The following is a 27,486-nucleotide window of genomic DNA, read 5'->3' as shown; positions in this document are numbered from 1 at the left end:
GCAACTAGGAAGGACGGAAGGGAAGCTGCAAGACACTGACAAAAAATGAGAAGCTACATGAGTGATCCAGTGTCCTGTTAGTTTGTAACATGAGAGTCTCTGAAGATACATCTCTGCAGGATTCTTACTTCTTACTGTCAAAACTTTGCTACCTCTGAAGGTTTTTGGTCCTTCACAATGGCAGTAAAAAGTTAGACTATGAATCAGGCTCCCTACTAGCCTTCACCTGACCAGGTAGAAATATTGTGTCATTGTTACTGTTGGCTGTTTCTTGACCACAGTCATGACAAGCAACTAGCTGGAGACTGCTCTTTGTTTGGTCTGTCTTTGCTTCAGCTCTTTACCTCCTTATTGCTATATCCTACCTTGCAGTGAGGTCCATTATGGCTGTTGAAATTTGAGGCTTTTCCCTCTAGCTGTTTGACACTGCTTCAGTTCTCAGGCCTCTCTTCGTCGTCATCTTCTCGGTTTTTAAAAAACAGCTTCCATCAGGGCCAGAGTTTGGTAGGCACTTCAGTGTTTCTAAGCTCAGCACTAGTTCTCTGTATATTGGTCTGTTGACTCCTACAGCACACGTGGTAGCCATTTTCTTTTTAATTTGGGTATTACATTTTAGGAGAAAGGAAGTCTGCTCAGCAGATTCAAATCTTGTCCATGATGTAGAACAGCACTGAAGACTTGAAAACCACATTAGGTGCATTGTCTGATTCAGAGGAGACCACAACATCTAGAGGTGAGCTTGCAGTACCAGGTGAACTTGCAGATGCCACACTGAGCAGTGAAGAAACAAGAACTTTATTTGAAGCATTCCACAGAAACCTGTAAAATCAGCATGAGGTTGGCTTAAAGCTCAAGTTTGAGTTGGCCAGGACAGTTGAGTACTAGAACTTGTTGCCAATATTTTCTTTATTGGTGCAGCGCCCCCTCTCCATCCCCCTGTCCCCAATTGCTCCAACTCCTCAGATGAGGCAGTGTCTCTACACAAGTGGACAAGGCAGTGGAAAGGAGGGAGAGGAGTTAGTGCCAGTGTTGGCACAAGAACGTATGGATATAAACTGGCCATCAAGACATTTAGGCTTAAAATTAGACAAAAGATTTCTAACCATCAGAGGAGTGATGTTCTGGAACAGTTGCCTTGTGGGAGCAGTGAGAACAAAAAACCTGACTAGTTTCAAGACTCAGCTTGAGAAGTTTATGGAGGGGATGGTATGATTGCCTACAATGGCATGTGGCTCATTTGCTACTGCTAGTAGCAATATCTCCAAAGGCTGTAAATGGGACACTGTATGGGGAGGGTGTGATGGGTTCCCTGCAGGGGTGCCACCTGGAACTGGGGTACCACAGAGCCCTCTGACCCACCAGCCTGGTTTCCGTCTCTCACTGTGCTGCTGTGACAAGCTGCAAAGCCCTCCCAGCTTGCACTTTCACCAGCATTCACACCGGTAGGGACACAGTCACATGCAGGCTCTCTAACAACCAGCCTAGGCCCCCAGAGCAGTACCGCCCTGCCCTGGTCAAATCTGACCAGTCTATGGGTTTAATACCTGGTCTACCTCTCCCTCAGTGTAAAGAGGACCATGCACACTTGTGGTAACCAAGCTGAGATTTTCCCCAGGCACCTTAGTCAAATGCACACTAGCTTGGATTAAATCATAAAATAAGTTTATTAACTACAAAACAATAGATTTTAAGTGATAGCAAGCCATTCAAAGCAGATGACCTAGTAAATAAACAAAATGCAAACTAAGCTTAATATACTAGATAGATTAGATATGAATTAGCAAATTCTCACTCTGAGTGATAAACAGGTTGGCAGATTCTTAAGGCACAAGCTGCCTTTGTTTTGCAGCCTGGGTTTCCCAGGTTTTCATACACAGGTTAGAAATCCCTTTAGCCTGGGACCATCACTTCCCCCAGTTCAGTCTTTGTTCCTTAGGTGTTTCCAGGTGTGGTGTTGTAGGGAGAGTGAGGATCTCCCATTGTCCCCCTTTGTATATCTTCTTCCCACTTGCTGGAAAGCTCTCTTGCAGTGACCTGAATCAAAGAGTTCCCATTGTTTAGTGCTATCTCTGAGAGGTTTCTGTTGTACACAGTTCCTGGGGTAATCCTTGCACTTGTGTGTATTTCCTCACTAAGCCATTGACATGGCTTGGCCTTTTTACTGTGGTACCTGAAAGGCTGCTTGTGGGTGTTGTCAGCCTCACATTTCAGTAACACATGTAGCCAAACTTCACATACAATGATAGCGCACACAATCCAATGAGATACTAATACCTAGCAGGTCAAGACTTTTAGAATACCTCACGAGGCGTACGTTGTGCAAAACATATTTACCACTGTCTCATAATTAGGATAAGGGCGTGCCAGGGTGTTTCAAAGGGGTCTGAGTTACTACAGTGAATTCTTTCCCAGATGTCTGGCTAGTGGGTCTCGCTGATATGTGCAAGCTCTAAATGATCTAACTGATACGCGGACAGGATGGAATTCCCCCCCAGGTCAGATGAACAGAGACCTTGGGGTTCTTTTTGCTCTTCTCTGCAGCATGGGGTGCAGATCTCTTGCTGATTTGAATGAGAGTAAATGGTGGATTCCCGGGAACCTGAAGTCTTTAAATCATGACTGGAGGACTTCAGTGACTTGACCAGAGGTCATGGATCTGTTATAGGAGTGGGTGGGTGAGGTACAGTGGCCTATTATGTGCAGGAAGTCAGGCTAGATGGTCAAGGTAGTCCCCTCTGACCTTGAAGTCTGAATTTAGGTGCCAAGAAAAAGAGCATTTTTTTTCACTTTTCCTCTCAGGCTTTGTATACTCCAAGGGTGCGAATCCTTCATAGAGGTATCTTTAGAGACATGAAAATGGTTTGCCTTGTAATGCTGCTTCTCTGAAGCTACCACCTTGTAGGATGCTCTCTTGCCAGTACGTATTCCAACCGTTTGGGGCTACCTTTTTTGAGACTTTTTTCCTGTATCTGAAGCACAACTTTTGGTCTAGCATTGATGAACTTGCGTTGTTTGTTTTTTGGGAACTTTCCTTCTAGTCAGTTGAAGAAACTCACTGGGATGTTTAGAAGGTCGTGCAGAAGATCATGCAGCAGCTGTTAGGGGCCTTGTGTGTGCAAAACACCTTAAGAGTTGGGGGAGTTCTGCCAGCCTTATGCCAAGGAGCTGTCAGTCCTGCAGGATGATAGATCTAGAGAAGTAGAATTGCCAGATAAATAATGTTCTTTGAGATGGCTTCAGCACACACCTGCTTCTGGGATAGGCGCTCTGTGGCCTGGCGAGATCAGAACATTCTAGAGCCATGTCCGTTGGGCCACATGTTCTTCTTTACTCTCCCCAACCATGCAGGGTTCTAAAGGTACAAAGGCGGGAGAGGCCCCAACTCTGCGGTTTCTCTTCACCACTGACCGGACCGTGCAGTGAATTTGAAGCACAGCCCAGTGTCCTCAGCAATTCCCTTGTTGTTTTTTTCCTCTTCCTCCTTCTGCGGTATCTTTGTTAACTGATCAGCTTTTTAAATGAAAAGGGACAAGATATTTTTGTACTGATGCTTTTGTGAGCATCATCTAGATCTGCAAAGATCAGGAGAGTATACATCAGACTTATTAATGGGGATTGGTAAGATCTTCAGACATGAGGCAATATCCTTGCAAAAGTGACTGTTCCCTGCATACATGAACTTAAGGTCCTTGGTTTGATTGGCAGAGTCTACTGCGTGGCCGAGCACACACGCGCGCTGTCTCTCTGTAAACCCTTTAAATAGGAAACTGTAGGATGAGAGAGTTTTCAAGGCTCTGGTGACTGTACACACCTGCTGCTTCAAGCTGGATGTCTGATTATTCACTGAGACTGTTTTACTGTTTGTTAGTAACATTCTCCCGCTTAATATTGTTTCGAAGTTACATCGCTGCTCATTAGGGAACATACTCATTTAAAGTTGTGCAATGCTCCCTTAGGACATTTGGCCAACTTTCCCCTTCAAAGCCGGCCAGAGAGAACGGGGCTTTGAAGGGGAAAGCGCCGCTTCTTTTCAGCCATTGGCTGCGCAGCTGCCCCTGCTCCTCTGGAGTCCTCCGACCCGTGCTCGCAGGACCTCATTCCGATAGGGGCTTTAGAGCTGCAGGCCAGTGCCCCGGGGCTCCCTTAGCCCAGGATCCTGCAGCCCCTAAAGCCCCTGCATTCTGGGTGGCCCTGCCTGTCAGGGGTGGGGGGCTCCCAGAATTGCAACCATGGGTGCAGTGTTGTGCTGCACAAAGCCACCTGCACACTCCCTACACCAAACAGGAGCTGCCTCAGGTAAGTGCTCTGCACCTCCTGCCTGTCCAAGCCCTGAGCCTCGTCCCGCACCCCCCCCCCCCGAGCACCCTCCCAGACCCTGCACCCCCAGCCCTGAGCCCCAGGGGTAAGCCGGGGCAGCTCCCCACCACAGTACAGTATTGTACAGTGTTGCCTTTTGTCTGCCCCCCCCCCCCCCCAAATTTCCTTGGAATCTAACTCCCTGCATTTCATTAAATCTTATGGGAAAATTGGATTCATTTAACATCGTAAAGTTGCATTTTTCAAAAACAACTACAACGTTAAGTGAAGAGTTACTGTATTTACCTACATTGTGGGGCTTTGCACATAATTATTTAGTCGCTTCAGTCTCATCTTTTCTGGGTAGCCTTATACTTGTTAATTCTAGCCTTTCTAAGGGGAGTATTAAAGGATTGCTTCCTACCTGTAATATGTTGCTTTCCTACTTTTTACCAGTGTAGGAGGCAACCTAAATTAGTAGTTGATTTACTTGTCCCTGGGGCTTGTAGAAGGAAGGATGCATGTTTAAATTGATGCAGGAGTGCCAGTGATTAGAGGTGCTCCATACGGAAAAAACTTTGTCGTTCTTTTGCCAGCAGGGAAAATGCTTTAGTTCTTGATTCGTAACATGGAAATACACAGAAGCCATTTTACAGGAAGGAAGTTGTTGTTGTGATATTAAATGATCTTTTGGGTAAAATCCAGTAGCTTAAATAAATTTGCATACTGGTATCTGTCAGCTGAACCAAATTAACCTTTTACTGTCTCCGAGGTTACTAGTATTCACCTTTTCCCAAAAGTCTTTTGAGAGTAGGATAAAGATGGTAGGTATGGGGGAGACATCTGCTAATGATTCATTTGATAAAAGCAAGGGTTGTGAATCTAGTATTTGCTTTTCTCTAGCTCATAAATCCGATAGGTCCATGCTGTACAGGTATTCAGTCTGCAAAGCTTTCATGATCTATAGACTGGTGGCACTTGGTGTATGTATAACCTCTCATCAAGATGAGAGATCTGAGAGATAATGCAGTAATTGGATTTTGAATAGTTATTTGACTGTACCAAAATTTTGTTGATAACAGCTGTCAGGGTTCTCTCCCCACTCTAAACTTTCTACCAGCTTAGGTTAAGACTTCTCCAAGACACAAATCTTTTCTTTGTCCTTGGATGGTATTATTGCCACCGCCAAGTGATTTAGACAAACATCCAGGGAAAAGGGCCAATTGGAGTCCCTGTTTCCCCAAAATATTCCCCCAAGTCCCTTCACCCCCTTTCCTGGGGAGGCTTGAGAATAATATACTAACCAATTGCCTTTAATAAAAGTACAGACCAGACCTTTTATCTTTAGGACACTAAAATCAATCAGGTTCTTAAAATAAGAACTTTATAATAAAGAAAAATGTAAAAGAAGCACTCCTGTAAAATCAGGATGGAAGGTAATGTTACAGGGTGTTAAAGATTTAAAACAGAGGATTCCCCTCTAGGCTCAACTTCAAAGTTCCAAAAACAGGAATAAAATTACCTCATAGCAGAGGGAAAATTGACAAGCTAAAATAAAAGAGAACCTAATGCATTTCCTTGCTTTACTTACAGTTTTTGTAATCTTAGATGCTTATTTCAGGTAGGGCTTTAGGAGAGGTTTTATTCCTGCCTGGTCCCTCTCTCTGTCCAGAGAGAGAGCACAGAGAGACAAAACAACATTGAAATTATCTTCTTTTCTTATTGGTCCTTTTGGTCAGGTGCCAACCAGGTCATTTGAGGTTCTTAACCCCTTACAGGTAAAGGAGGGATTTTGTGCTACCCTTAGCTGTATGTTTGACAGCAGCAATTTAATAAAAATAAATATGAATGACTTTATAAAATAGTGCAACAAGTCAGTTCAAACATTCTTTGGCTCTCCTGCTAGCAAAATAGTAGCTTATCAGTATAATTGACTTTGTAGGACTGCAGCTAGCAACACTAAAGTCTAAATGCATTTCAGCATTAAAAGTTTGCTTTCAGTTGTTTAAATTGATGCACAAAGCCTTAACTGTATAAACGTCTTTTTTATACATTATAGTAAAATCAATGTTGTAATCTATATAGGTTGAGCTTCTTTGCTCTCGTACAATGTACAAATGGCTTTAAGCACATCAATTTAAGGTGTATACTTTCTTGAGATTCTAACTTGTATGTGAGTTACTACATATATTAACTGATGCTGTAGTTAATGTTGCATTTCTCTCATACTTGTTCAAACAGTTAGACTGTTTTGAAGTAGAATGATACTTTGAAAGGTCTTGGGAATATTACCTCCCAAAAGCTGACATGGCCTCAAAATAGTTAAATGAGAATTTTCATTCAGCAAAAATTACATCCTATCTGGGTAGCATGTAATGTTGCTAAATGTTTTTTAGAGGAGAGAACCCTTTTAAACAAGGACATACAGCTTCAAGACCATTTTCTTGAAGCCAGCAGTTACGTATCATCTGAGAGAACGGTTTGCTAAAACCTGGTATTATTGAATCCACAGCTGTGCTGGCTGTAATGATATACAGTAGCCCATATTTGAGAACTTTTTCACAAAAATTTTAACCTGGAATTGGCTTGACTATAAACCTACCTAGCTAATCTCACTCTGCTTTTGGATGAGGAATATCAGTTATGGTGTTTTGGCTGGGTCTTGATTGCTCAAAAGACTGTGCCTGGGAATGAACATTTTAGGTATGAGACTTAAAAGGTTTATTAAAAAATAAGCATTGAAAGCTTAATTTCTCTAGGGATATATTTTTACTATTAAAGTATATGCTTGGGTGATGGAACCTTTCAGATTGAGATTATAATAGTCTTTCCTGGTTTTTATATATCTGTCCATTTTATAGGAAAGCCAAAAGCAACTTTGAGACAGCCAGGATTAAGGGCTATACCAGAAAGCAGCAGAAGGCCTACACTCCCTTGGCCAAAAAGCAAAGGAAGTTCTTATGGAATTGTGAAACCCAGCATAGAAACTGCTCAATATGCTTTGCCTCCGGCACCTGGAAGTGGCCTGTCCAAAGAGACTCTAATGCAGAGACATGTCACAATGGTTAACAGGTCAGTGTGTATAGTATAATAGTTATAAAATGTGCTGGACAAAAAAACAATTTTGATAAGCTGAAAGTCCTGAATTGTGGACATTCAGGGAACAGCAGAATTGTCTGAACTGTCCATATTTCCGACACTCTTATTTTTTTAAGAAAAATAAGAATTGTTGCATTTACATTTTTATCAAGAAGTGGGATTATACCAGAACACTCTTCTGGCATGTGGGGTGATGAGCAAGCACTTTGCCTTTCACCTCCTCTCTTTCAATATGCCACTACCTTAATATACCATGTTTTGTGTTACAGAGATGAATTATCGCTTGAGGCAGTGTTGGGGGATATATGACAATTTCAAGCAGACACTTCTAAATTTATGAAACAATACAGCAAAATCTTGGGTACAACTGAATTCCTGAAAAGATTATTTAAAAAAATGTTAGTTTGAAAGTCTTAAGTTTTTTTAATCACCTACCAAAAAAGCAAGTATCAGAAAAAGCCTGTTTCAGCGATGACATTTGTAATAGTATTGCAGGGAAATCCATGGATATAATTTAAATATCTTTTACAGGTAGCACACATGCTTGAGTTGAATGTGGTGACTTCTTTCAGTCTCATAAAGGGGCATTGCGTAGAAAAGAAATCTCCATTCAGTGCTGGTGAGAGACTGAAAGTGACTGTAAAAAGAAAATGACATGCAGTTCTTTGTTTAAGATCTCAATGACTTGCAGTTAAAACTTTCCTCTGTTTACAAGAGAGGATTCCATCCTGCTATCTTCCAGCCTTGCAAAGAGTCTGGAATGAGCACCTGGCTTGACAGGTGTTCTGTTTAAGCATAATTGGTTGTAAAAGATTCTGCAGTAGGAACATAGTTAACAATTTTGTTGATGTGTGAGTCAGAAAGGACTTCTGCTCATTTTGGCCTTGAAGTACTATGAAGAGTAAAGTTTAATTGTCAAAAAGTAAGCCAATACTGCCAGGATTGCATACAGGGTACAGATTTGTTTAAAAATTATATTCAGTGATTTCACATGTAGATCTCACATTGCACTGCAAAAAAGGGAAGATGCGGTATTATTTATCCCCATTTTATAGTGGGGATCCTGATGCACAATGTCTGACTTGTCCAGGGTTACTTAGTGAGTGATCCTGTGCTCCTCTTCCTCTTGCCAGGTGTCTTTTCTGACCTGAACTGTAGCTCTGCTTTAATCTATGCATGCTGCTGTGAAAACATTTAGACTTCAAATGTTACGCTTACTGAAGGTGGCTTTTTTAAATACACACAAGAGTAAAAAGTAGATTGCTTGTATTTTGACAGCTTAGGGACAAACATGGAAATATAGTACTAAGATGAAGACTTGTAATGTTGGTAACTTTATTTATGGATGTGTACATATTTTTAATTTAGTGAAAATTTAACAGATTTTCAGAAGTATTGAGGACCCACATCTCCTGTTGAAGTTGGCACCTCTGGAAGTCAGGCCATAAATTAGTGTTTAGAGAGATCATCCCATACAGAGATTGAATTGCAAATGTATAACTGATAGCTGTATTTGCAGAATGCATGAATGAACAAAAGTTGCACATAAATATATCAATTTCTCTACAGTACCTAGAAGTGTGTCTGGGAGGATTGCAAATAAAAACAGGAGAGTGTCTATCAAGCAGAAATTACAGTATTACACTACTAAATGCTCCATGATACTGTCAGTCCATACTGATACTCTGTGAAAGTGTTTCCCTTGGCATTGCAGTGTCAGCATGGAAATGTGGATTTCTAAATAATTTTAAATTGAGTCAACCTTTTGAGTTTTTTCATTCTGCTGTTACAAAACCACCACATGTAATTTACATGTATCCACTACAATTTTTTTGAGTCTTTCACTAAACTAGCATGAAGATTGACTTACAACTCTCCATCGGAAACAGTGCTAGTTCATCTTTTGGGGTAACTGTCAGAACACTAGAGGCTAGTGGTGTTTCTGCTTGCATTTTGGTTTAAACTGTCTCTGAAAGCTGAGAATTCAAATGAACCCTTTTAAAAGGACAAGTTAGCTATTAAAAGCTGATATATTTTTAATACAGTACAGTGTCTTTTTTGGGGAGTGGGGGTGGGGTTAGTTTTTTGTGCACTTGAATCCAGCAACTGCATGGCCAGATCTGGATGAATTCACAGGAGGGTTCTTTGCTGTTTTTGCTGGATTAGCATTACCCATTGGTTTTCAGCCATTCTTTGACTATCTAAAATCCAGCTTGGCTAAAACAACTGCTGCACCATCATTTCTCTTTATGTAATGTTTATTGCTGAACTAGGTCATCAAATGATGATACAGAGAATGTCCTCATACTATTATTGTGTTTGTGCTAAGTCTCAAAATAGCTTTGATTACTTTGATAATCCTCCATCTGTTATGGTTATTTATAATTAAGCATTGACTTGAAGCAAAATGAGTTATATGCTACTTTCCGCTAAGGCATAAACATTAACAATGCATATCGGTGTGACAGTTTAATTGTATTCACTACAAATATTTTTGCAAAAGACCTTAAAACCCACAAGAATGTTATCCATTCAGATTTCGTATGCAAGTCGTGTGTATCGGGGGATGTGGAGGAGCAGAGAAACTGACAGCAGTTAATTTCACTCTTCAGAGAATGAGGTCCTGTCTAGTCTGACTCTTGCTTTAAGGACAATACAGATAGTCTGGTGAGCATATGTAGGCTCTGCTGTTGTAAAGCATACCCAGAGATTCCCAGGTCAGCTGTGGCACTTTTCTAGGCAAGTCTAGTAGCACCATCTATTAAAGTTGCCTGGCAGATCACACAAGACCCTGTTTTCAGCTGCTTATAATTTTTTGTCAAACTTAAACCATTAAAATTGAAATTTCCTATGCTGGGTGTCTTGCTGAGGCAGGGGTTCGTTAGTTTGAGGGGTTTTTTGGTGTTGAGGTGTGTGTGTGTGTGTTTGTTTTTTTTTAATTTCAACCCAAACAGTTAAGTTGTTTCCAAGAATGTTAGGGAAAAATAAATTGTCTTGTCAGTGTTTAAAATAAGTAAGGACTATATTTCTTTAGAAGTTCTACACCTTCATGTTCTAGAGGAGGAACTTGAAATTTGGCAGAGGCTTCTTTTTGTGTCAAGGATGTGCCTTTTGTTTTTCCTATAAAAATCTGCTCAAACTTACCCAAGTTATAAGCCATAGGAAAAAATCTGTCTGTGCTTGCTCAGACTTCTTAGAGGTTAGTAGATAAAATCTGATTCATAGAATATTAGGGTTGGAAGAGACCTCCAGAAGTCATCCAGTCCAATCCCCTGCTCAAAGCAGGACCAACGCCAACTAAATCATCCTAGCCAGGCCTTTGTCGAGCTGGGCCTTAAAAATCTCTAAGGATGGAGATTCCACACATCCCTAGGTAATCCATTCTAGTGCTTCACCACCCTCCTGGTGAAATAGTGTTTCCTAATATCCAACCGAAACCTCCCCCAGTGCAACTTGAGACCACTGCTCCTTGTTCTGTCATCTGCCACCACTGAGAACAGCTGGGCTCCATCCTTTTGGAACCCCCCCTTCAGGTAATTGAAGGCTGCTCTCAAATCCCCCCTCACTCTTCTCTTCTGCAGACTAAATAATCCCAGTTCCCTCAACCTCTCCTCGTAAGTCATGTGCCCCAGCCCCCTAATACATTTTGTTGCCCTCTGCTGAACTCTCTCCAATTTGTCAACATCCCTTCTGTAGTGGAGGGACCAAAACTGGACACAATATTCCAGGTGTAGCCTCAGCAGTGCCGAATAGAGGAGAATAATCACTTTCCTCAATCTGCTGGCAGTGCTCCTACTAATACAGCCCAATATGCTGTTGGCCTTCTTGGCAACAAGGGCACATTGCTGACTCATATTCAGTTTCTAATCCACTGTAATCCCCAGGTCCTTTTGTGCAGAACTGCCACTTAGCCAGTCGGTCTCCAGCCTGTAGCAGTGCATGGGATTCTTCCTTCCTAAGTGTAGGATTCTGCACTTATCCTTGTTGAACCTCATCAGATTTCTTTTGGCCCAATCCTCCAATTTGTCTAGGTCACTCTGGACCCTATCCCTACCCTCCAGCATATCTACCTCTCCCCCCAGCTTAGTGTCATCTGCGAACTTGCTGAGGGTTCAATTAATCCCATCATCCAGATCGTTGTTATAGAATATCAGGGTTGGAAGGGACCTCAGGAGGTCATCCTAGTCCAACCCCCTGCTCAAAGCAGGACCTAATCCCCAAATAAATCATCCCAGCCAGGCCATTGTCAACCCTGGCTTTAAAAACCTCGAAGGAAGGAGATTCCACCACCTCCCTAAATAACGCTTTCCAGTGGTTCACCACCCTCCCAGTGAAAAGGTTTTTCCTAATATCCAACCTAAACCTCCCCCACTGCAATTTGAGACCATTACTCCTTGTTCTGTCAGTCTCGTGAAAATTAAATGTTCTGTGTAGGTCCTATGTGAGTCTGGCATGAGTATTTGAAATCATTTGGATGAAAATAAAACTATTAATTCCTTATCAATTAATTGGCACCCAGAACTTTTTTTAAGCCTTTCTCTGCAAGCACGAGGGCTAGAAACTAAAGGTTTTTTTAAAATGAGAACAGCAATTCTCCTTTAGGTCTGTGCTCTTGTACACCACCTCCCCTGCAAACTTCAGAAAGTCAGCAGAATGAGGAGAATCTCCCTGATTTCTGTAATCATACTCATAGGACTGGAAGGGACCTCAGGAGGTCATCTAGTCCAGTCCCTTGCACTCATAGCAGGCCTAAGTATTACCTAGACCATTCCTGACAGGTGTGTTTGTCTAACCTGCTCTTAAACATCTCCAGTGATAAAGATTCCACAGCCTCCCTAGGCAATTTATTCTAGTGCTTGACCACCCTGACAGGAAGTTTTTCCTAATGTCCAACCTATACCACCCTTGCTGAAATTTAAGCCCATTGCTTCTTGTCCTATCCTCAAAGGTTAAGAACAACATTTTTTTCTCCCTCCTCCTTATAACAACCTTTTATGTACTTGAAAACTGTTATCATGTCCCCTCTCAGTCTTCTCTTCTCCAGACTAATCAAACCCAGCTTTTTCAGTCTTCCCTCATAGGTCATGTTTTCTAGACCTTTAATCATTTTTGTTGCTTTTCTGGACTTTCTCCAATTTGTCCACATTTTTCCTGAAATGTGGTGCCCAGATCTGGACACAATACTCCCCTTGAGGCCTAATCAGCACAGAGTAGAGTGGAAGAATTATGTCTTGTCTTGTTACAACATTTCTGCTAATACATCCTAGAATATTTGCTTTTTTGCAACAGCGTTACACTGTTGACTCATGACCCCCAAAGCCGTTTCTGCAGTACTCCTTCCTAGTCAGTAGTTTCCCATTTTGTATGTGTGCAACTAATTGTTCCTTCCTAAGTGGAGTACTTTGCATTTGTCTTTATTGAATTTCATCCTATTTACTTCAGACCATTTCTCTAGTTTGTCCAGATCATTTTCTATCCTATCCTCCAAAGCACTTGCAACCCCTCCCAGCTTAGTATCATCCACAAACTTTAAAAGTGTACTTTCTACATCAATGATTTAGACAATGGTAAAGATATTGAACAGAACTGGACCCAGAACTGATCCCTGGGGGACCCCACTCATTATGCCCTTCCAGCATGATTGATCATTTTCGTTGCCCTCTGCTGGACTCTCTCCAATTTGTCCAGATCCCTTCTGTAGTAGGGGAACCACAACTAGATGCAGTACTCCAGATGTGGTCTCACCAGTGCCAAATAGAGTGGATAATCACTTCCCTCGATCTGCTGGCAATGCTCCTACTAATACAGCCCAATATGCTGTTGGCCTTCTTTTCAGCGAGGGCATGCTGCTGACTTATACGATGGCATAGGCAGTCTGAGTTTCCTATGGGTATTACAGAGCAATTCATGTAGTTTGAGTCCCATTTAAAAAACAAAAAAAGTCAAATACATAAAATGGGAACCCAAAATCGTTGATGAATGGTGTAAGCAGATATGATGGATCGTTTAACTTTTATTGGAATTATAAGAACACTGAATTAGGAATTGTCTCACCAAAGCGCATTAAGTGTTAGAAAATAACAAGAATATCACCTCATACTGTAGCATGATATCTTTATAAAAATGGAAAAGTATACTGTGTTTTGTGTGAACACAGATTCTTCCCAGGCAGCTATGCAGGAGATGGTGATTGAGTAGGCGATTGAGACCCAGAGCGTTAGATAAATGCTTTAATTAACATCCAAGTAAGTCCACTCATTAATATAACCAAACAGCATAAAGCCGCAAGCAGAGAAATAGCTTTTAAAATTCTTATCATATTTACGCACTCTTAAGTCATGGAAAACAAAGATGGAAGGAATTGGTTTGTGAAGCCCCTACAGACCCATTGATGCCATGCTGGGGACTCACCCAATTTATAATTAATCAGATTCATAGCTATACTTGACCATTTCCATGAATGTAAAACAGTTTGGACTTTGCCCTTAATCCATGTGTGGTATTGCGGGTTACCCATACTAATACAAATTCTTTGCACCAATTAAATTTGTAATACATCATAAATCAATGGAGTTCTCTTTAACTAGTTGCAAAAACACCTAAAACTCCACTATTTTAAAACTTAGTTATACATGTACCTGTTTTTCTGTGGTTAACTTGTATGTGTCACAACATGAGTGCACAGTTATGATGTTGGATCAAACCCTCAGGCCTATTTCAATTCAATCAATATTACTTTTTATACTATAGCAAAGCCCATCACACTCCGCTTTAAAACTTCCTGCTTGCTTTCCAGCAGATTTCACTCTAATGAGCATTATAACGCTGTCAGCATTATAACATAATTTGTCAGCCAAACCCTCCTCTTCCCTCACCCCGCACCAACGCCCCAGCAATAGCGTCAGTATGGAGCACTAGTGACACCTAGTGGTGAAATGCTCCAAACATAGGCAGGAACTCTCCTTTGAAATGTGGAAAGAAGATGCATAAATCCACATAGTCTGAACTTGCCAGGGCCTATTCTCTGCATTTATAAACCTTAATGAAAGTATAAGTGGTAAGGGGGCTGAAGCATTAAGAATCAATTTAAATATTAGCTCATGATTGGTGTTTTTATTAATTGCATTGTATTGCTTTTACTGTTTATAGTCTGATTTGGATATTGGTCTCAGTGATTCCTTTGAACAAGAATTTGCAATTCAGCTAAAAGGGAGATACACCCCTGCCTGTAACAGGAAGTTTCACCACCCATTGTTTTAGACCTAGACATGGCTCAGTTTTTCTACAGAGGCCCCAGGAAACCCCATGCAAGAGGTAGAGGGTTCAAAAGACCTGCTTCCCCACACCCTCTCCAAAAGGCTCTGCATCTCAGTCTTAGGTTCTGATGTGACATTATTTTTGATGGGAGTTCAAGAACCGTGAAACACTTAGCCCAACACGGGGACTAGAGATATATTACAAGTAGTGGAAGAAAAATAGTAAAATGTACATTTTTGTAAGAACACTATGTGTTTGTGAGAATGCAGAGTACCAGATGAAGGGCCAAATCCTCAGATGTGTTGAGCACCTGCAGCTTGCTTGGAAGTCGGGATTTGCCTCTAAATCCAGTAAGACATCTGAAAAATGAGATATGAAAAATATAACATATGCCTATGTATATTAGGGCTGTCAACCATATTAGAAAAATGAGAGTAACAAAAATTGCAATTAATCAGTTTTAATCACAGTGTTAAACAGTGTTAGAATATCATTTATTTAAATATAGTTTGGATTTTCTGTATTTTCAAATATAGGGTTAGGGCTGGGGGCTCTGGGCACAGGCATGGGAAGCTGCGGGCTAGGGCTTCAGCCCCCCTGCAGCTGATACCTCACACTCACACCCTGCCCACAGGTATCTGATTAACACATTAAAAAAATAACACGTTAACTTTGCTTTCAGTTAATCGCAGGTGTTAGCTGAGATTGACAGCCCTAATAACATATTATAGTATGTGATAATGAGACTACAATGCATATGTATATAGGACAGTTAAAATGAAGAGCTAAAGACTAAAGTCACTTGGGTACTCAAATTACACAAATGTGCAACCTTATCGTTTTCAAGTTTGGAAGGAATATCAACACTTTTTTTAAGTTAGGCAACTAGTTTCTAATACTTCGGATAAACTAGCCATATTTTTGTCATGCAGTTGGTGTGCATTCTTTACTTAGATAGATAGATGGATATGAAGTACAAGCATCTTTGGTGGTGTCACAGTGAGGGTATGTCTACACTACCAAATTAGGTCGAATTTATAGAAGTTGGTTTTTTAGAAATAGTTTTTATACAGTCGATTGTGTGTGTCCCTACATAAAATGCTCTAAGTGCATTAAGTTGGCGAACTGCGTCCATAGTACCGAGACTAGCAAAGACTTCCGGAGCGTTGCACTGCGGGTAGCTATCCCACAGTTCCCATGATGATCTATGCATGTTGGAATTCTGGGTTGAGATCCCAATGCCTGATGGGGCAAAAACTGTGTCGCGGGTAGTTCTGCGTACATATAGTCAGGCCCTCCCTCCCTCCTTGAAAGCAATGGCAGACAATCGTTTCACACCTTTTTTTTTTTTTTCCTGGGTTACCTATGCAGATGCCATACCATGGCAAGCATGGAGCCCACTCAGCTCACCGTATGTCTCCTGGGTGCTGGCAGATGTGGTACTGCATTGCTGCACAGCAGCAGTTCATTGCCTTTTGGCAGCAGACAGAGCATTATGATTGGTAGCCATCATTGTCGTACTCCTGGGTGTGCTTTTAGCTGACCTTGGTGAGGTCGGTCAGGGGCACCTGAGCAGACATGAGTGACTCAGCCAGGTCATTCCCATCTTCTGCCAAGCACCCAGGAGCTGACGATGGCTAGCAGTTGAACTGCACCGTCTGCTGCCACTCTAAAGATGTAAAAGAGAGATTGAGTGGGTCAAAACAAGAAATAGTCCCGATTTGTTTTGATTTCACGGAGGGAGGAAGCAAATGAATACAACGGCCTGCCAAACGCAGGGTTTTGAGTTCAATCCTTGAGGGGGCCATTCTGGGTGACAGTTGTTTGTGTTTCTCCTTAATGCAAAGCCATCCCCTTTGTTGATTTTAATTCCCTGTAAGCCAACCCTTTAAGCCATGTCATCAGTTGCCCCTCCCTCCATCAGAGCAACAGCAGACAATTGTTTCACACCTTTTTTCAGTGCAGACACCATTTGGAACATGGAGGCCACTCAGATCACCGTGGCAATTATAAGCACTATAAACACCACGTGCATTATCCAGTAGGATATGCAGAACCAGAACCTGCAAAAGCGAAACCAGGCGAAGAAGCGACGGCAGCACGGTGACGAGAGTGATGTGGACATGGACATAGACTTCTCACAAAGTATGGGCCCCGGCAATGTGCACATCATGATGTTAATTGGGCAGGTTCATGGCATGGAATGCTGATTCTGGGCCCGTGAAACAAGCACAGACTGGTGGGACCACATAGTGTTTCAGGTCTGGGACGATTCCCAGTCGCTGCGAAACTTTCGCATGCGTAAGGGCACTTCCATGGAACTTTGTGACTTGCTTTCCCTGCCTTGAAGCGCCAGGATACCAAGATGAGAGCAGCCCTCACAGTTGAGAAGCGAGTGGTGGTAGCCCTGTGGAAGCTTGCAACGCCAGACAGCTACCGGTCAGTTGGACGTCAGTTTGGAATGGGCAAGTTTACTGTGGGGGCTGCTGTGATCCAAGTAGCCAACACAATCAAAGAGCTGCTGATATCAAGGGTAATGACTTTGAGAAATGTGCAGATCATAGTGGATAGCTTTGCTGCAATGGGATTCCCTTATTGTGGTGGGGTGATAGATGGAACCGTATCCCTATCTTGGCACCGGAGCACCAAGCCAGCGAGTACATAAACTAAAAAGGGTACTTTTCAGTGGTGCTGCAAGCACTGGTGGATCACAAGGGACGTTTCACCAACATCAGCGTGAGATGTCCGGGAATGGTACATGATGCTTGCATCTTCAGGAATTCTGGTCTGTTTCAAAAGCTGCAGGAAGGGACTTTCTTCTCAGACCAGAAAATAACCACTGGGGATGTTGAATTGCCTATAGTTATCCTTGGGAACCCAGCCTACTCCTTAATCCTATGGCTCATGAAGGCATACATAGGCAGCCTGGACAGTAGTCAGGAGCTGTTCAGCTATAGGCTGAGCAAGTGCAGAATGGTGGTAGAATGTGCATTTGGACATTTAAAAGCATGTTAGTGCAGTTTACTGACTCAGACCTCAGCGAAACCAATATTCCCATTGTTGTTACTGCTCGCCGTGTGCCCCACAATATCTGAGAGAGTAAGGGGGAGACGTTTATGGCGGGGTGAGAGGTTGAGGCAAATTGCCTGGCTGCTGATTACGTGCAGCCAGACACCAGGGCTGTTAGAAGAGTACAGGAGTGCACACTGTGCATTAGAGAAGCTTTGAAAACCAGTTTCATGACTGGCTAGACTACGATGTGAAAGTTCTGTTTGTTTCTCCTTGATGAACCCCTTTCCCCCCTTGGTTCACTCTACTTCCCTGTAAGCTAACCACCCTCCTCTCCCTCTTCAGTCACTGCTTGAAGAGGCAATAAAGTCATTGTTGCTTCACATTCATGCATTCTTTATTAATTCATCACACAAATAGGGTGATTACTGCCAAGGAGGCCAGGAGGGATGGGGGAGGAGGGAAGCACAGAGTAGGCTGGGGGAGGAGGTAGGGACAAGGCCACACTGCACTTAAAAACTTGAAAACGTATTGAATGCCAGCCTTCTGTTTGGACAATCCTCTGGGGTGGAGTGGCTGGGTGGCTGGAGGCACCGCATTCTTGGGCATCTGGGTGAGGAGGCTATGGAACTTGGGGAGGAGGGCAGTTGGTTACACAAGGGCTGCAGCAGCGGTCTGTGCTCCTGCTGCCTTTCCTGCATCTCAACCATACGCTGAAGCATGAAACTTTGATCCTCCAGCAGCCTGAGCATTGATTCCTGCCTTCTGTCAGCAAGCTGACGCCACCGATCATCTTCAGCCTGCCACTTACTCTCTTCAGCCTGCCACCTCTCCTCGCGTTCATATTGTGCTTTCCTGCACTCTGACATTGTCTGCCTCCACACATTCTAATTTTTGCTAGCCTCTGTGAAGGAGAAACATATATGCAGCTGGTGGAGGGGAAAAAAGGGAGAGTGGTAGTTAGACACATTTTATAGAACAATGGGTACACTCTTTCATGGTAAATCTTGCTGTTAACATTACACAGCACATGTGCTTTCGTTAGAAGGTCGCATTTTGTCTCTTATTGAGGGTATGCCAGTTTGATGTGAGAGATCACTCACGCAGGGCCAGGCAACAGAATTCGGCTTGCAGGCAGCCATGGTAAGCCACAGTCCTTTGGCTTCTTTACCCTTCATAACCTGTGGGAACAGTTTCAAACAGCAGTGCCCTCATTTCCCATACCAAGCAGCTGTTGGGTTGGCTGTTTAACATGAGTTGGCAGTTTAAAAGGAGGGGCTTCACCCCTTCCCCCCACCACATGGCTAACAGCGGGGAACACTTTTGTTCAGCCACAGGCAAACAGCCCAGCAGGAACAGGCACCTCTGAATGTCCGCTTAATAAAACCACTCTATTTCAACCATGAATGATATCACTCTCCTGAGGATAACACATAAAGGAACAGATGTCGTTTGAATGCCAGCAAACACCGGGACCATACGCTGCAATGCTTTGTTCTGCAGTGATTCTGGACTACATACTACTGGCCTGACATAGTAAAGTGTCCTCCTATGGAGGGTAGAATAAGGCTGCCCTCCCCAGAAACCTTTTGCAAAGTCTTTGGGAGTACATCCAGGAGAGCTTTATGGAGATGCCTGGGAAATCCTCCAGGGACATGTTAACAGACTTTTCCAGTAGCTGTACTGGCTGTGAATGCCAGGGCAAAATAATCATTAAACACGCTTGCTTTTAGACCATGTCTAATATTTACAAAGGTACACTCACCAGAGGTTCCTTCTCTGCCTTCAGTGTCTGGGAGCCTGCCTTGGATGGGTTCGGAAGTACTGGCTCCACGTCCAGGGTGAGAAACAGATCCTGGCTGTTGGAAACTGGTTTCTCCCCTTCCTTGCTATGAGCTATCTTCAACCTCCTCCTCCTCATCTTCCTCGTCCCCAAAACCCTCTTCCGTATTACGTTCTGCTCCATTGACTGAGTCAAAGCAGAAGGTTGGGGTACTGGTGGCTGTACCCCCTGGAATGGCATGCAGCTCATCATAGAAGCGACATGTTTGGGGCTGTGATCCGGAGTGGCTGTTTGCCTCTGTTTTTTTGGTAGGCTTACCTGAGCTCCTTAATTTTCACGTAGCACTGCCGCTAGTCACTGTTATAGCCTCTATCCTTCAGGCCCTTGGAGATTTTTTAAAAATGTTTTTGGCGTTTCGTTTACTGGAACAGAGTTCAGCTAGCATGGATTTGTCTCCTCATACAGCAATCGGATCCTGTACCTCCCGTTCGGTCCATGCTGGAGCTCTTTTGCGATTCTGGGACTCCATGGTTATATCTGCTGACAAGCTCGCCACACTGGCCAAACAGGAAGCGAAATTCAAAAGTTCACAGGACTTTTCCTGTCTACCTGGCCAGTGCATCTGAGTTGAGAGCTCAGTCCAGAGCAGTCACAATGGAGCACTTTGGGGTAGCTCCCGGAGGCCAATACTGTCATATTGCGTCCACACTTCCCCAAATTCGACCTGGCCAGGCCGATTTCAGCGCTAATCCCCTTGTCGGGGGTGGAGTAATGAAATCTATTTTAAAGAGCCCTTTAAGTCGGGTGAGGGGGAGGGCTTTGTCATGTGGACGGGTGCAGGGTTAAATCGAGGTAACGCTGCTAAATTCAACCTAAAATCGTAGTGTAGACCAGGCCTGAGAGTATCCACCCTGGCTTTGATATTGGCAGTCTGTTGCTCCTCCCGAGGGAGGTGTGATTAACAGAAGCTTGAGAACCTAAGGGAATGCTTTAGGAGAGGTGAAGACTGCAGTTTCGTCTTGGCCCAGTCAGCTTCAGAGTGACGGGAAACTCCCTGCTATAATTAACAGATGAAACTTGCAGAGCTCCTACATTGGTCTCAGTGAACTGAGTTTAGTGAGCTTTCACAATGCGGTTCTTCAAAGAACCGCAATTTTCTGAGTAACTCCCATTCCTCTTCATTTTTCTCCTTCCAACACATACATTTTATTTCTAAACATAGTGAATTCCCTTATCTCCTACTCTATGAACTTGACAACCACAAGTGGTTCTACCTCCAAACAGAACTCCTAATCAATCTTCTAAATGAGACTGCTGCTTTAATCTTAATTTTGAACAAAAAATAATTATAAATGACTATTTTGATATTTTCATGAGAAGATGTAGTACTGACTAGACTGGAAATGAATTAAAAAAGTGTTTTTTTTTTTAGGCCTGAAAAAAGATTAACTCTTCCACCTCGATTTCAGAAAGAACTTCAAGTGCATCTGTCCAGAAGCTCTCCAGTGGATTCAAATGGTATGTGGGTTTTCCACTTTGCTTTAGGCATGTATTCATAACATGAACCATGTTTATAGCCTTTTATTTTGTACATAAGACAATACTTTTAACAATGAAAGACTGGTAAAGCCAATATACCCACCCAGTCTATTTTCTGAGGGAGCTTGCTGTGCAATTATAAACTGATTAAACATAAAAACAGATATTCTGAATCAAACTAATGGCCTGTCTAGCCCAGTTTCCTATCTCTGACAGTGGCCAGTGCCAGATGCAGAGGGAATGAACAGAAGGGTGCAATTTTGAGAGAGCCATCCTCCATTGCCCATTCCCAGCTTATGGCAATTGGATGTTTAGGGACACCCAGAACATGGGGTTGCATGCCTGACCATCTTGGCTACTAGCCATCTATGGACTTATCCTCCTTGAACTTGTTTGAACCCTGTTACAGTTTTGGCCTTCAGCACTCCCATGCGAACAAGTTCCACAAGTTGACTATGCACTATGTGAAGTACTTCCTTTTGTTGGTTTTAAACTTCTTGTCTGTTAATTTCACTGGATGCCCCCCTTAGTTCTTGTGTTATGGGAAGAAGTAAATAACACTTTTTCTTTATACAGTCATGATTTTATAGACCTCTATCATGTCCCCCCCCTTTTTTTAAACTGAACAGTCCCAGTCTTTTTAATTTCTCCTCCTATGGAAGTTTTCATACTTCTAATCACTTTTGTTGCTCTTCTCTTCTCCTTTTCCAATTCTGATATTTTTGAGATGAGGTGACTAGAACTGTGCACAGTATGCAAGGTGTGGGCATATGAGGGATTTATTCTATCCCTTTCTTGATGGTTCCTTACATTTAGGGTTTTTTCTGCATGTTGAACATATTTTTTTTCAGGGAACTATCCACAATGACTCCAAGATCTCTCGAGTGGTAACAGCTAATTTAGACCCCATCATTTTGGATGTGTAGTTATCTCTTACTGTAATTTACTTTGACCAGTACTGAGGATGGCATGACCTACAAACTTTAGCAAGACACTTTGGTTTGTAAGCGATTTTTTTTTTGAGTACAATTATAATCAATGTTAGGACTTAGTTTTAGAACCACAGTTAAATGAATATTCAGCAGTATGGATCCAGAGTCACTAAGTTATCCCTCCAGCAGGTAGCATTTGCCTACCAATTGTATAACTGCAACATAACTGGCAGAAACTTCTAAACCATCTGTCTGTTTGTTCTAACTGAGGACTGCCACCCTATGGTTGTAAGTTTTGTTGTTAGGTGCATGGTTATAAAATTCCTTCAGAAGAAAAGGAAGAAATGAGGAAAGTGGAGGGAGTGGATAGGGTAACAGTAGCACTTGTGGGCTTGTGTACAAATCTTGCTCAATGCAAAGAGAAATGTGAAAATTTAAATACAGTTATTCACATCTCTGTGTTGACAAGTACATTGTACCTTTAATGTTTTCCTGTTGCCAAAGTCTCACTTTCATACCTAATACAAAAGACTTCCCTGTTACGGAACAGTACCCCATATCTCCTCCTGGGGCACTGCTTCAGTGCTAATAGAGTGAAGAGAGCCACCTACTGAATCGCCAATGCCCACCTCCCTGTCCCAGAGATTTCCCTTCCTGACTTGTCGCACCCCTGTTTAACAATGCCTGAGATTATTGCTCAAGGTAGCATGGCTGAAGATTTCCAAATCATCTCTACATCTTGCTTGTAATACACCCTTTTTAAAGAGACATGATGTACTTGGTACATGACCAAGAAGTACAGTGGTGGAAACAAAAAATTCTTTGAGTGATGATCCCTCTATATAGTCCACACGTTGGTACGCATACACACCATGCTTCTGAATCTGAGAATTCTTCAAAGCAGCATCCATTGACCCAGAGATGCACAGTAGCTCTCCTCATGGTCCTGACCGAGAATATAAGAGGTAGTGTGTGTAGACGACTCTCCAGTTCCTCCTTCCTGCCAGATGGTCTGAGTTGGAATTGTCCTTTTCTTGGTTTTATAATTTATATTATTTAGCTTAGTTAAAGATTTTATAGTATAGAGGTTTCAGAGCAGCAGCAATGTTAGTCTGTATCCGCAAAAAGAACAGGAGTACTTGTGGCACCTTAGAGACTAACAAATTTATTTCAGCATAAGCTTTCATGGGCTGCAGCTACAGAGGGTGGCTGCGGTCCTGGAAATCCTGTTGGAGGAAGTTCAGGACTCACATCATCCGCTGTTGGACATCCTCCAACCCAAAGGCCATCCATTGTGGCCCTCCCTATCAATGAGGCTATCCTGGTACTGGTGCATGCTGTGTGGCACGCATCAGCCTCGTGTGAACCCACATCTAAGCAGGTGGAGATATGCTACTACTTACTAGTTAAGGGGGCAGCTATCTTGTTTATCCATCCACTCCTTAGCTTCCTGGGTGTCCAAACATCTGCAGAATAAGTGAGACAGCATCCACAAAAATCCACCTCTCCAGACAAAATTGCTAAGAGGCTAAACCTGCTGGGTAGGAAAGTCTGTTCCTCTGCAGAACTTCAATTCTGCATTGCTAATTATCAGTCTCTGCTAGCTAAGTATGACTTTAACTACAGTATGCTAGCAGAGTTCAAGAACAAGCTCCCACTCGAACACCAGGAGCAATTCCAGGCACTGGTAGATTAAGGGAGACTGGTCACAAACGTGGCCTTCCAGGCAGCAGTGGATGTGGCCAACATCCTCTGTCTCTAGCCACCAGAGTAGTTATGTGAAGGGACCAAAATACGAAACAGGATTTCCCTTTTGATAAACCTAAACGCTTCAACAACACTGGCAAATTCCTGCACTGGGATTCCAGATCAACACTTTGGTCCCTGGGCAGATATACTCTGACCCCTAGACAGACAGCAGATACAATCTGCCCACAGCTGCGCACACCCTATCATGCCTACTATCTGTGCCAAGAGCCACCACGCTGACAACTGTGGTCTGCCACAACCACCTCCTCAACCTTCTCCCAACCGCCGGCCAAAATCCAATTTTGATGCACAGACAGAGACCCGCGAGCCTCCTCGATACCACCCACAGCACCCCATGTCATCTTTAAGGGCTGTCATTCCCTGTTTGCCCACAGACAGTTGGGTACTGGAGGTCATCCACCATGGATACTCCATAGCGTTCCTTTCCTTCCCACTTCATCACTCTCCCACCTAACCCTCCCCCCCCCCCGCACCCCTTCCATCATTTGCTCCTCCAACAAGAAGCAGGTGCTCTGCTCCTCTAGGGGAAGGGGGTAGTGGAGCCCATCCTGCCTCAGTAGAGAGAGAGAGAGAGAGAGAGGGTTCTGCTTACCGTACTTCCTCATTCCAAAAAAGGGTGGAGGATGCCGCCCCTTTCTAGATCATTAGTTGCTGAGTACATTTATCAGGAAGTCCAAATCCTCCATGGTGACATTGGCATTGTTTATGTCCTCCCTACACCAGGGAGCTTGGTTTGCAGCTCTCGATATGAAAGACACTTACTTCCATGCAGGTAACCACCCATCTCACTGCAAGTTCCTCCATTTCCGGGTAGGGCACCACCATTATCAATTTCAGGTCCTCCTGTTTGACATAGCGACAGTGCCAAGATTATTCACAAAAGTCTTTGCTGTAGTAACGGCCCAGACGCTATGCCTTGGCTACTAAGTATTCCTCTACCTCAATGACTGGCTCCTGGTGGTGCTGTCTTGATTGGAGGCACTCTTTGATCCACTGTCTCAGGTCTTATAGCATCTCTAGGTATCTGTCAGTGAGGAAAAGTCGGTGTTGACACCCACACAGACAATAAATGTAATTGGGGTGCAACTAGGCTCTTACTGTGGTCTGGGCCTTCATCTCACCTGACTGCTTTGCAGCACAGACAGTCCTCATCGTGCACCTGTGTTGCAGATGGCACATCATGGTCTGCCACTCTCTCCCCCTCCTTGGGCATATGGCGACCTTCACTTACATGTGCTGTCTACAAGCTTGGCTTCTCTCCAATTACAAACCCAACAGAGACCATATTAACTTCAGGGTCACCATCCCAGAGACCATGCTGTCCTCCCTCACATGGCGGTCCGCTCTGTCCAAGATCATGATCAGCACTCCCTTCACCCCATCCACACCACAAGCCACCATTATGACAGATGCCTCCCTCTCTGGATGGGGAGCCCACGTAAACCACCTTACAGCTCAAAGGGCATCGATGCTGTGTGACAAAACATTCTAGAACTTGGGTCAGTCCTCCTCACGTGCAAGGCCTTCCTCCTGCTCATACGCTCCCTATACATTCAGCTCCTCTCTGACAACATCATGGCGGTGTTATACATCAACAAGTAGGACAATGCCAGGTCCCTCTGCTCCAAGTTGGTCTGGCTATGGAACGGGTGCATCTGCAATGAGGTGACATTTCAGGCTGCATATTTACCAGGTGCCCAGAATTCTCTGGCTGACACGCTCAGCAGAACTCTTGACCTCTACCTCAACCACGAGTGGGAGATATGCGATGCCTTAAAGTGAGGAACCCCTGATGGACCTCTTTGCCACTCTGGAAGTCAAAAGCTCCCCATCTATTACTCCAAAGGACCTCTAGAAGAGAGCTCTCAAGGCAACACTCTCCTCCTTCCCTGGATGGGCAACCTTTGCTACGCCTTCCCCCTCCCACCTTCTTCCCCTCCTACTGCAAGTGCTACACAAGATTCACCAGAACAGTGCCACTGTCGTCCTCATAGTATCTTTCTGGCTCCAGCAATTCTGGTTCACAGACCTCCTCAGACTCTCCATCCAGACAGCACTCTGCACACTCCTAAATCTCCTCACTCAAGATCGGGGGAGATTCAGTCATCCCAGTCCAGACTCTCTTCCCCTCACAGCCTGTTATTTGGATGGGCATTAAGTGTAGACAGTGCGTGCTCTTTCCCAGTTTCGCAAATCCTCACCCAAAGTAAGGAGGGACTCCACTGGGACCTGCTGCCAAGCTAAATGGAGATGATTCGTAGAGTGGGCCCACGGCCACCACCATTCACTGAGCCTGATGATCATTCCCATCATTCTCGACTGCATCCTCAAGATCTTGGGTCTGTCTCTGTTCTCTTCACATGCATTTAGCAGCACTTAGCACCTTTCTAGCCACATGGACAGCACATCTATATTTACATACCCCACCACTGTGCACTTCCTAAAAGGTTACTCAACCCCTTTCCACGGGTGCACACCCCCATGGGACCTTAATCTCATTCTCTCTGCCCTCACAAGATGTCCCTTTGAACCAACAACAGGCTCCCTCTCCACCTCTCCGTGAAAGTGGCATTCTTAGTATCCATTATCTTGGCCAGGAAGGTCAGTGAGCTTGTGACCATGATGGCAGATCTTACCCCTCCCCCCATATTCCACAAGAACTAGGTGTTCTTATGGCTGCACCCCAAATTCCTTCTTAAAGTGGTGTCTGAGTTCCACCTCAGTCACTTGATCCACTTGGCAGTATTCTATCCAAAGATGCACACCTCTCCGCTAACAGAGTCTTGCACTTCCTCAATGTTTGATGCTCACTAGCCTTCTACATCCACAGGACTTACCCATTTTGGAAATAAATTAATCTTTTTGTAGCCATTGCAAAGGGATAAGCCCCCTTGCCCCAGTGAATCTCCAAATGGATTTCAGGGTGCATCCTTGAACGCTACAAACTCTCCAATCTACTGCCTCCCTGGCAGGGTAACAGTGCAAGCCGGGAGCAAGCCGCTGTCTCAGTCTTATTTGCAGATCTGTCCTGGCAGGACATCTGTCAAGCAGCGATGTGGCATTCTGTCCACACCTGCATAGTACACTACACCATAACACGCAGCAATGACAGATGCTGCTTGGTTCCCTTGGTATCCCACAGCCACTGCTACACTGATCACTTCTCACAAGTCAGCCACCTGTGTAATATAGATAGGGACCACATGTCTCTAAGAACCTCTGCTTACAGGTAAGTAACCCCCTCTTCCTTTTGTTTGTTTTAAACCGGCTGCCTGTTGATTTAATTGGATGACCCCAGTTCTTGTGTTATGTAGAGGAGTAAATAAACACTTTTTTTCTCCACGTGATTCATGATTTTATGGACCTCTATCCTATCCTTTATTCATCTTTTCCAAGCTGAAAAGTCCCATTCTTTTTATTCCCTTCACATCGGGAAGCTATTCCATACAACAAATCATTTTTGTTGACCTTGTCTGTACTTTCTCTAATTTTTAACACATCTTGTTTTGAGATGGGGTGACCAGAACTGCATGCGCAGTATTCAAGATGTGGTTGTACCATGGGTTTATATAGAGGCATTATATTTCCTATCTTATCTATCCCTTTTTCTAATGCTTCAGAACACTGTTAGCTTTTTGACTGCCATTGCATGTTGAGTGGATGTTTTCAGAGAACTATCCACAATGACCCCAAGATCATTCCTGAGTGGTAACAGCTACTTTAGAACCCATCATTTGTATGTATAGTTGGGATTATGTTTTCCAATGTGCATTACTTTGCATTTGTCAACACTGAATTTCA

The 27,486-nt window shown here is 43.5% G+C and overlaps 1 protein-coding gene across 8 annotated transcripts in view; it reads left to right on the top strand.

Annotated features, from left to right (window-relative positions):
• Positions 1-27,486, top strand: part of TDRD7 (tudor domain containing 7) — a 111,837-nt gene that overhangs the window by 24,912 nt on the left and 59,439 nt on the right. For all 8 annotated transcript variants that reach the window (XM_050948217.1, XM_050948219.1, XM_050948213.1 and 5 more), the window contains 2 exons: positions 7,158-7,368; positions 20,877-20,962. In XM_050948217.1, the coding sequence (XP_050804174.1) occupies positions 7,158-7,368; positions 20,877-20,962 (297 nt within the window). The remainder of the gene's footprint in view (positions 1-7,157; positions 7,369-20,876; positions 20,963-27,486) is intronic.

This window comes from Gopherus flavomarginatus, chromosome 3, assembly GCF_025201925.1.
Source record: "Gopherus flavomarginatus isolate rGopFla2 chromosome 3, rGopFla2.mat.asm, whole genome shotgun sequence".
Taxonomy (NCBI): Eukaryota; Metazoa; Chordata; order Testudines; family Testudinidae; genus Gopherus; species Gopherus flavomarginatus.
This window is presented reverse-complemented; position numbering and strand designations above follow the sequence as displayed.